The sequence below is a fragment of the Desmodus rotundus genome, chromosome 7 (assembly GCF_022682495.2).
Source record: "Desmodus rotundus isolate HL8 chromosome 7, HLdesRot8A.1, whole genome shotgun sequence".
Classification (NCBI taxonomy): Eukaryota; Metazoa; Chordata; class Mammalia; order Chiroptera; family Phyllostomidae; genus Desmodus; species Desmodus rotundus.
Genome location: NC_071393.1, coordinates 108,799,243 through 108,810,099, shown reverse-complemented (window position 1 = coordinate 108,810,099; position 10,857 = coordinate 108,799,243). Strand labels below are relative to the sequence as shown.

At 39.9% G+C, this 10,857-nt stretch overlaps 1 protein-coding gene across 1 annotated transcript; it reads right to left on the bottom strand.

Annotated features, from left to right (window-relative positions):
• Positions 1 to 1,432: 1,432 nt before the first annotated feature.
• AKAP5 (A-kinase anchoring protein 5) lies at positions 1,433 to 10,857 on the bottom strand. The gene is made up of 2 exons (XM_053928186.2): positions 10,462 to 10,857; positions 1,433 to 7,734 (listed from the first exon to the last, which is right to left on the bottom strand). The coding sequence occupies exon 2, from the start codon at positions 7,473 to 7,475 to the stop codon at positions 6,189 to 6,191; it is 1,287 nt and encodes a 428-aa protein (XP_053784161.1). The 5' UTR covers positions 7,476 to 7,734; positions 10,462 to 10,857; the 3' UTR covers positions 1,433 to 6,188.

The window sequence follows — 10,857 nt, the reverse complement described above, 5'->3', positions numbered from 1 at the left end:
TCTTATTTTGAATTTCTGCAGGAAGTAGCAGTTTCCACTGATGCATCCAGGAAATTACATTAAGCCAAAATGCACAGGTGTATAAAGAACAATGAAATCAGAATAAGAAATACTCCCTAGGTGACAGAACTGTATATATAGTATTTGTCAAAATTTAGGCCTCTGCACTAAAAAGGGTAGATTTTATATGTATGTAAATTATATCTTAAATGGAGAAAAAATACCACCCAGATGAATATGGAAAGGCCTTAGAGCTTAATGAATCATATTGATTATCATTCACAATTCAATCTTCCAGGTCAGAAAAAGCACATTGGCCAGACATTAAGAGTACAGAGTAAATCCATGAAACTGAAAATAATTCTAAGCAATTTCACTCCCAAATCAACAAAATTATTGATAAAACTCTTTGTGGTACATCTCAATAAAAGGTCAAACAGGTTGATTTTTTCACCTAAATCAAGTAGTGACTGATTGTATGGCATGTGGTATGCGGTATCACAGCCTTACACAGAGTGCCAGGACACGTCCACGCGTTCTGACCAGGAGGATGGAAATCCTCTGTTTTTGGATGACCTGTGTAAACAGAAGAATATTCTAAGTCTTTATGCTGCAAATGAAACATCCTCATTGTAATTTATGCGTGAGGATATTTGATTTGAGCATGCATGCCTGTAGCTGTGTTATGATTGTAACTGATCACAGATGTGGTCCAGAGACCCACCCGTAGCCAGACCAGGCCTCCTGTGACCTAAAGGTCCAGCTGTCGAAGTAAGAGATTTGGGAATGAAAGGTTTGAGTCCAAGTGTACAAATGACCGCATCTGCTGTTATGTCACCCCGTGCTCCCATCTCCCAGGAGTGGGAGACCTGGGGTTGATGGCCGCAAATATAGCTGTGACACGTACGTGACAGGTTTAACTCCTGCCAGAAAGATCAAGACCGAAAGTCCTATTTGAGTCTAGCCACCAGATGAGTCGTGGAGAAATGTATCTTGTGTGCAAATGTACAGAAACTGCTGGACACTGACACTGTTGCTCTTAGGATAGCTTGGAATTTACAGAGACAATGTTAAGTTTGGCAGTTTTCAGGCTTGGGACCATGACACCATCCTCCCCTCGCCTAGGTTTTCCTTACTTGTTCCTGGTGCCGAGCCCAGCTTTGCTCAGGGTTTTCTTGGATGTGTCGTGGGCTCATATACAAACACACATATAATCACTCTCTTTCCTAAGCTCAGGAACTTGACCCCTTGGAGATCTCAAGCTTTCAGGGAGAAAAAGAAGTGGATACCCACAAAGGGGCTGGGGTCTCCAGACTCCCAGCATTAAAGGTAGATCTAAAAAGAAATTAGAATTGCCTGCAAGGATAAGTTTTGCAAAAGTTATTGCATCTTTTATACTAGAAAGAAGTGATTTAATTAAAAATTAAAAATATGTGAAATACCTTATGTACAGTGTACATTGATAAAACATTTTGCTTTGGAATGAGGTTTAGTTTTAGCACTTTTAAGACTCTATCGACTTTAACTTGGTCCAGAGACTGGAAAGTACACTATTTCACAGAGTCCGATTATCATCATTGGGCTGTGCTTAAGAAAAAACTGGGCTGTCAACATGAGGGGAATAAAACCAGTGTCTTAATAAACAGAACTTTGGAAACACTCAGCTTTAGCAGGCATCTGGATAACTTAAGCATTTTCACATGAAGGTTGCTCGGTTATTTACAAAACCACAAAGATTATTAATAATTTATAGTTTAATACACTGTAGAAACAATGAGTATAGTGAGAGATGATGGAAACAAGTGCACTTTTGTCCAGTTCATAGAAGGCATCAAAGTCAGAATCACCCCTTACGTGGAATTAGTTCAATGCAATTGGATTCAAGCTCTAGGTGTTTGTGTTTCTCTTTGCTGAAGGCAGGCTCTTAGGCCCGTTGTGGTACAGTCGGCCCCACACCCAGTCAGCAGAGAACCTTTCTGTGCTGTTGCCTCAGTAGTTCATCAGTGTGATCTTTACAGTTTTAAGAAATGAAAGTAATGTACCACATTTCTATGAAAAGATTTGGATAAATAAAATAAACATGAGCCAGTATAACATTAAGTCTGTATTAATAGTCAATACATGTGTTCAGGTTGAAGCCTTTTTTCTAGAGTATTTCTTGAATATTATTAGCATCTGACCCACAGTAATATAGAAATACAAAATGGAATTTTTATTTTTCATAACAGCTCATCCACTTAACATTGCACAAAGAACTACTATAAATATATAACATTATGCAGGCTTTTTTTCTTCACAAACCAGAATGAATATACCATTTAACTATTTAGAAGCTGAATGCTTTCAAACGGCGTCTGTATTTATATGACCACCTCCCCATACCAGATAAAACTGGTTTTTCTTTATTGTCCCTTTCCTAGCACTTGAGATGCTGCGTTACCTGGCTCTCTGCCTTCACCCCGTCCAGGAGCCTGTCGGTGCCGCTCCCTAGGTTGAACTCTTGGAGGGCAGGGCGCCTGTCCCCTGTATCAGAGTGTTTGGCATGTGTTACAGCCAACACATGTTGAATCAAACTGAATTTAATCAGGACATCTAAATTTTATGTCGCTTCCTTCTGTTAAATGTTTATAACTAAATAGGGATCATTACAAAAAATTCATTTCAAAAGTGTACCATAAAATGTACTACACATTGAAATTTTGAATTCCGTAAATAAGAAACTTTGTGTTATGCAATAAAACATCATTGGAATTTGAATCTAAACCTTAAATGACAGGCAGAAAAGTCAACCCCTGATGTATTAAGTGTCAGATGAAATTAGACTTTACCTAATTGAATAAAGTTGACATTAAAAGGATCTTTTCAAACAATGATATTTGAAAGTTTAAGAATTATTTTTAAAATTCATTAATCCTGAAAAAACCTATCTCTTAATCATAGAAAATAAGGCAACCTGAAGTTACACATTTATGAAGTTAACTCGGGGTTGCATGCCCTGTCATGACCCATATCTGTAAAAGCCTCTAGCAGGAAGGCTGCTCACACGGACTTAGGAAGAAACACAATCTCCTAGAGATAAATCAGAGTTTCTAAGACTCCATTGAATAGTAGTCCAAGTAAGGTCATCACAGATTTTGTGTTGTCAGATAGATTATCTTGAAAGAAAATTACGCAGACTTTTCTGAACTCCATTTGTGCCACATGCTTATTATCGTGTTGTTTGGAGTGGAGGAGGCGGCATAACTCCTGTTTGAAAGTTCTTTTGTTTTCTGCTACCTTTGCCTAAATGTTACCAGCACTGTTTTTATGTCCTATAAAGTGCTTTGAGAAAATGTTAAGTGAATAATGTTACATAAAACAGAGGAAGATTTTCATATTCTCTGGGTTGTAAAGCAAAGTGAATAATACTCGATTCTTAAAAGGGGGAAGACAATACGCTGAGACACTTGCCAAGTATCTGATAAACCACCAGCCTTGTAAGCTCCCGGGGTTCAACGAGAACCTGAACCCCCACTAATTAATGTTTACTAAAGGCGATGTTTATACCACAGCAAATGCAAATGAACATGAATGTGCTGTTATTAAATCACCTTCTAAATGATCGATTTAATATTGTCAAAGGGTTGTGAATTGAATAAGAACCTATTTATATTCATTCAATGCCTTACATATAAAATAAATTGCTTAAAATGCCATTATAATAAAAAATCTTAAGAGTGATTTCTCAGCTATCTGATTCCTAGTTATTTCTATAAGAACAGAACAATTAAGGGTCATCTTAGAATTCACTGTAGGAGGATTTAATCCATATGGAAGATATACCTAATCGGAATGAAACCAATTAATGTCTGGATTCCTTTTTCAAACTGGAATCCTATTTACTGAATTCAAGAGATATTTTCAGTAGAAAAGATTGAGGAGAAATCACTTAAGAGTGAATGCAAGTAGAGTATTCTCATCACAAAAACAATCCACTATGTATAATACATTCTAATCAAAAATATGTATCAAACCATAGTGTGTGTGTGGTGGGTGGGTGTGTAAAGACACAGGACTAGATAAAATGCTACTTTCTTAACAAAAAAAATTTTCATTACACATATTAACCTAGTATCTGTCTTTAAAACTCCCAAATAAATATGCCTAAACCTTTCAAAATACGTTTGATAACTGATAAATGCTGTACTTTTTTGCTCATTCATGAGAGATTAAAAACTTACAATGCAAGTATATTGGCTTGAGCCTTCCTTGCAGTAAATGAAGGCAGGGTTCTTCAAACACTGTAAAATGCACCAACTTTAATCAGGTTTTTAAAATTGGTCACTTTTAAATATATATTTGCTGGTAGCTATCCAAGTTCATTAGCACCATATAGTGAATTTAAAAGACTATTATTAGGGAGGTTGACTCAGCAGTCTTTTTTTTTTTTAATGTTTAAAGTTATACAAGTAAAAAAAAACTGGGGGGGAGGTCATGTGTTTTGAAAGATCTGCTTTTATCTTGCCAAATTGAAGGATTTTGGTGGGCTCCCCCTCCCAAGTTTATAAGCATGATGGTAGGAAAATCTGGGGAATACTTTTGCACTTCAGCAAAGAATCTTGCTAATAATATCCATTGTTCAGTTCCAAAGTCAGATTAGATTTTTCTGCCAGAGCTCTCAATATGTACTTACAGAAAGAAACAACGATGTTACAGGGCAAATTAGCACATATTTTCTCTGTGAGATCCATAAATAATTCAAGAAGTCACCAGTTCATTTAAAGTCATCTAACGTTACATTCTTTTCTCTAAGAATGTACAAATACTCTTACCAAATACCTCACAACTCCAGTGAAAGCTCTTCGTTACCGATCTGCTTTCAGAGTAACACCGTCACTCAATCTAGACAGCGTGGGACTGTACACTGCGAAGCCTATCCTGGGAGGTAAGGAAGCATATTTACAGTACTACGGCCACAAGAAAAGATTGAAATAGAATCACTTTTTAAAAAAATATGGCATTCATTGATGAGATCAATGATTTAAATTATTAAATAAAATGCAAATAAGCCCTTCTCTTTCTTGTAAGTTGTTGTTGTTGTTGTTGTTGTTAAGGGATTAGCTATAATGAAAAAAAACTTGTGAAAAATTTTCAATATCCATGTAAAATGTTTTTTACTGGTGTCTCTCAATACATAGGCACAATGAGAGAACACTGACATTTAAAATAATGTGCTTAAGCAGTAACTTTTTACTTTCTATTCACTTGGCTCATCCTTGGTCAAGAATGAATAATATTTTTACTAAATTATGATGATTCCCCAGGACTTTTACTGCCAGGCTGGCTCCGAACCCACTCTCCCCACTCTGAGGAGAGTTGATGAGTATGGTCTTCAGAGAAATAATCCTGCAACATGAATCCGTGCTATCCGTGACGGCTGGTTACCTGGGAAGTTTGCCTTCTCCTGCGTGGAAAATAATATTCCACTCTTTTTGTTCTTGTTGTTGCTGTTGTTTTGTTTTTTCCTTTTCATCAGGTGACCCCAGGCAGAAATGGATCTGTACAAGTCTGGAGAAGAAGAAGGAGAGCAAAAACGTGCTCCCTGTCCCCACTCGGTAATTATTTGCCCGTTTGAAGTAATTTGTAAATGGCTTTTTTTAAAGGGCCTTGAACAAGACTAAAAAACCACTCATGTTTAATTCAACTAGACGTGTTCTGCACACATTCACACCAAAAAGCTCACCTTATTCACCACTTTAAACAAGATAAATGTGCACTGTAACTAAAATGTTTTTGAAAACTGAATGCAGTGTTAACCTATACACAGAGTTGAATTATCAAAAGGAAACCAGGCTTTGTGACGTCAAAGGACATTAAAGAGATTATGGCATTTCGTAAGTGCTCAATAAATACATCTTCCTTCCCTCAGGCACCCCCATCTCCACATGCCATTTTAGCAACTCCCTGTATTTAGCAATTCGCTGGGTCTTGCAATCTGTACTGACCTTCTCCATCCAAAAGTGACTGCATTTTAGCGGTAGGCAGGGTTTTATAAACTTGATTAATTCTGCAGCGCTTCTGGGCTGAGATTACACCTTTAAATTCCACAGATGAAAACCTCTCATTTGTTACTGAATAAGAAATGCCACAGATATGTAAAACAATTCAGCATTAAACTTTTTTTCCCCTCCCATGATTTGGAAATTGAGTCACTGTAGAAGATTGTTTATTTTATTCTCATCGGAGGCCATTTCATTAACCAGCTGTTCTATAGACAACTGGATAGCGTTCTTGACAAGAGAAGAAGCGGTTTCTATTAAGAGTGTTTCATATTGTTCTGAAGTTCTACCCTCAAAACCACACTCAGCAAAATCCCCTACTTCTTCATTTCCAATTGAAATTAAGAACCGCTTAGGGACATTTTTAGATTTTTTAACATCAAATTCACTAATTTCAGTGTCTGTAATAATAATAGCAATTGGCTCCATTCTTCTGCTTTCTTCTGTTTTGGGTTTCTCTGCACTGATCTCGATTTCTTTAACATCTGATTCCTGGCCCAATTCAGTATCTTTTGGCTTAATCTCTTCAGCTACAATCTCCCCAATTTCATGGTCTTTCCAGGTTGGTACACTTTCTAGGGTACTATTTCTGGCTTCTTCCACAATTTGTTGATCTGGGGTTTCAGGTGCGGGGGAAGCATCAGAAACTACTGGTAGCTGATGTTCTGTTTCTGAAGTTTCAAGTGGGCTTGTTTGCTGGGACTGGATACTGTCTTTTTCCTCAGTCGTTTCAGTATCTTTTTCAAGGATTAGAGTTCCTGTCTGAATAGCCAAATGCCCTGTATCTAACCCAAGTTCTACTGAAATCACCTTCTCTCCAGGAGAAGTTCTGCTGTTGCTCACATTTGATTCACAGACCTCCTCACCTTCTTTCTGTGAGACATCGCCATGTACATCCTGGGTCAGCTTGGTCTTCGTTGCCTGCTCATCTGATTGGGTTGGAGTTTTTGTATCCGATCCTTTATCCTCTTCCTGAACTTTGATGCTGCAGTCTGCATCTTCTATAATTTTGGAATGATTACTTGTTTTCTCCCCTTTTGAGAATTTTAGGCAGGGAACCTTAAGTCTGGATTTTGCCTTTTTCTTAGAAAGAACAGCATCCTCAGTATGGGTTTCAGGTTGTACTTTGGCCTCACAGGGCTTTTGCTGCTTTGAAGAATCGGACCTTCTCCTGCGTGTTACAAGGCGTTTGATTGAGGCCCAGGTCCCCCCTAGGGGCTGTGGTTGATCAGGAGCTCCTGCTTCTGAGGGACATTTTGTTGCCACATCACCAACTTCAGAGCTCGCTTTGGGTTTCATTGCTTTGGCTGATTTCTTTCTTCTCTTGAAGCAAAGTGTTGATGATTTTTCCGCCTGCTTCTCCACCTGAGGACTACCTGCTGCTGATGTCTTCTCTTCCTTGCTTTCCACCTGAATCTCAGAAACTCGGGTCTCCATGTTTACATTATACTCTTTCACTAGCAAATGATATTCTCTCTTCTTTAGCAGCCGTTTATGACAAAAAGCTGGGCAAAAGTATCATACTAAGCAAAATTTCTTCTAGATGTATTCACGCCTTTCATTTTATTGCATACAGGTGTTTGAGGTGGTTTCTTCAGTATGCAAATGCCTAGCTTCTCCATTAATTGTAATTTCTCCCTTTAATTTCTTCATGAAAGCCCTTTATTGGAGAGACTTGTTTTATTTAAAGATCAACCTGATGAGAGAAAAGAGAGTGGCATTTTATTTCACTGTCAGCCTACTGTTTTCTACAGAGATGATTTCAGTCGAATGTAAGCGACCCTACCAGGCATGTTTCCCATAAGAAAAATTGCTGAAAATGACTAGAGAATAAAAATTGGAGTTAACTTTTGCCTCATCAAAAAGATTTCACTGTGAATATATTTTGCTCTAGTCCTTTGTTAAAACTTCATTTTGGATTTTTTTTTTGCACATCTGACAATTTTGTCCATTCTTTAGTTGTGCTGTCTTTATGAATTGTTTATGACTGAAGCGCAAGTTAACAAACAACAACAAAAAACAAGCAAGAGTAGCCCTGGCCAGTATTTCGTCCTGAAACACTAAGGTTGCAGGTTCGATCCTCGGTCAGGGCACAAACAAGAATCAACCAATTAATGTATAAGTGAGTGGAACAACAAATCAATGTTTCTTTCTCCCTTCCTTCATGTCCCTCTAAAATCAGTCAATCAATAAACAATGAAGGGTAGGGATAAGTTAGTGTGATTTTGATTATACACAATAAAGAATTCTGAAGCTGCAGAGTATCTTAGAGAATATTTGAGGTTAATCAAGTCCAGTCTTATGAAGAAATTGAGCACCAGAATGGGCAGATAGCCTGTTGAAAACCATATAGTTAGATAAGGCCACAGCCAGAGTTAGAACTGAGGACTTTGCCTCTCCAGTGTTCTTTCCATTATGCCATAAGGCTTCTGTTCTAAAAATGTCAGTTCCCTCAGGGAGGTGCTACTTTTCATACATACACTGAAGAAATTTGACATTACTTGTAATTTTCCACCCTTAAATTTAGTTGTATAATGTTTACATTTTTTTCTAAGTATTTGCTCTTCAAACATTTTCCATACTGAAGGTCAGGAAGAGCAAATGATAGTAATAGCTGACATTTATTGAACAACTTGTGTGTATTAGGAAGCGCTAAGCACTTTTACATACGCTTCTAACCCTCCCCACGTCACAAAATGAGTAGGTGATGGTATCACCATCTACAGAAGAAGAAACAGGCTTAGCGAGGGTAAGCAATTTGCCAGAGATTACACAGCTGGTAGGTAACAGAGCTGATTCAACCCAAGATTGTTTCTGAAGCCCATGCTCTGAAAGAGTTTCATCAGAAAAATGAATTGTTTAAAGATGTTAATCTGCACGAGATCCACTAGTCAAAATTAAAATAAAAGTTTAATGGCTATTTAACCATTATAGAGCCCATCAACTCATAATCGAATTAAGATTAGACTGAGTTCTTGCTATTTTAAAATTAAGCTTTTGAAATTCTTTACATTGTATTTTCTTGGTTCTGGAGCTCATTTAAAAACCAAATGTAAATGGTAAGCTGTACAACTGGCAAACTCATTAGTTATATATAAAGGCATATTTAAAAATTAATCCACAAAAGGCATGATGGTACCCGTGAACAGAGATGTGAGGTGATCCTCTGACAAAAATCCTATGAATTTTAGTTGATGGATGTGTTAAATAAGCAAAGTGACTTATTCCCCGGACTGTTTTTATGTAAACCCTTCACTGTTGAAGGTTTATTTGGGTAGTTCTTGATTCTATGAAGCACCTACGACGCTGGAATTCTGAAAATCAGTTATGATTTTCTATGATCTAAGTATTCCCTTAGGCTAGGTGTTACATACTCCACGTCTCTGACAGTAAGACAGTCATCCTGTAACAATAATGGAGCTAAAATAGGAACATTTTATAGGGCCCCTCCTCACATAATGCTTCCATAAGTACTTGAATTACAGCTGATTATACCTTTCTTTAAGTCTTCTCACCTCTTGTGAGTGCTCAGCTCCTGAAAACTTCCATTAACCAGAGGATGTGTAACTAACAGAAATACTGAAATTAGATCGTGTGCAGGAATGTATCATTTGAAACTAACATGGACAGCTGCTTGAAAAGCCTATTGGAATGACTTACCACACTGTAGAAATAAAAACCCAAACAAAAGCCCAACCGCAATGGGGAACATGCAGTCTGTAAACATTAAAACTTTGCAGAATGTTAGATTGCAAATGATTCGTCCTGAAACGGCAGGTGTAGTTTTATCGCTAAGGAATCTTAAAGTCCCTGTCGTCGCTTACTGATAGAACTGCAAGTCTAATGCTATAGGAAATACCCCTTCCCATTTCCCTCTGAGCGAAGAAGCACCGAGGCGAGGAGCCACCACTCCCTGGGGAAAGCAGTGGTTCTCTCCAGCTTCGGAAGTGGACCACCAAGCTTCTTCCTCCTGGAGGAAGGCGTCTCGCATTCTGGCTGGATGCGCCTTATGGCAGGAGCTGGAGCGCAGGATAAACTACTCAAAAAGGAAAGTGCCGGGGGCGTGCAACAGATAACCCAGCTTCAAGCTATCTGCACAATTATAGCGCCAGGGACCCAAAATCACATTTCCCTCAAGTAAAGGGCAAAGAAGGGGGGGGGGGAAATCTACCGCAACCCATGCTTCTAGGATGTGCTGTAAGGCTAAGAGGGCAGGTAGGCAGAGCTGATGAAGGTCGCGCTGGATGGAGATTCCTACGGACAAATGACCTTCCGTTTCTTATATCGGCCACCTCTGGGATTGGGGGGCGCAGATTCCGGGGGGTCCAAGGGGCACCTCCTGCCCACTCAGCCGCGCAGTCGGTGGAATGGACACTGGTCCGCACCCTCTTCTCCCGCAACCCCCTCGCCCTCCTTCACTTACCGAGGGTGCGGGGGTCCTTGGCCGGGGGTCCTTGCTGCCCAGCAGGGAAGAGGGGCGCTGGAGGGGCGCTGGCGGGGCTGCGCGCCCAGGCTGCGGGGAAGCCACGGTCTCACTCTAGGCGAGCAGCCCTCTGCAGAGGGACCGCAGCCTGGAGGCGCCCCCTCCCCAGAGCGCAGGGACTGACAGCCGGCGGCGCCAATGCGCGCCGAGCAGCGGGCCGGGGCGGAGCCAGGGCTGCGGGCGGGGGACGGTTGGGTTGGGAGCGGGCACCCGCAGGTCCACCTGGTTACCGGGAGCAGTCTACCCCGCCACGTGCGAGCGGACCTCGCAGCTCCTAGCCTGGGCGCCACCACATCCGAGCAAGGACAGGGGGAGCCGGCAGATGGGAAGGGAACC

What these genes read in the sequence shown, in the direction of transcription:
- AKAP5 (XM_053928186.2), bottom strand. Translation starts at nt 7,475, where the DNA reads ATGGAGACCCGAGTTTCTGAGATTCAGGTGGAAAGCAAGGAAGAGAAG.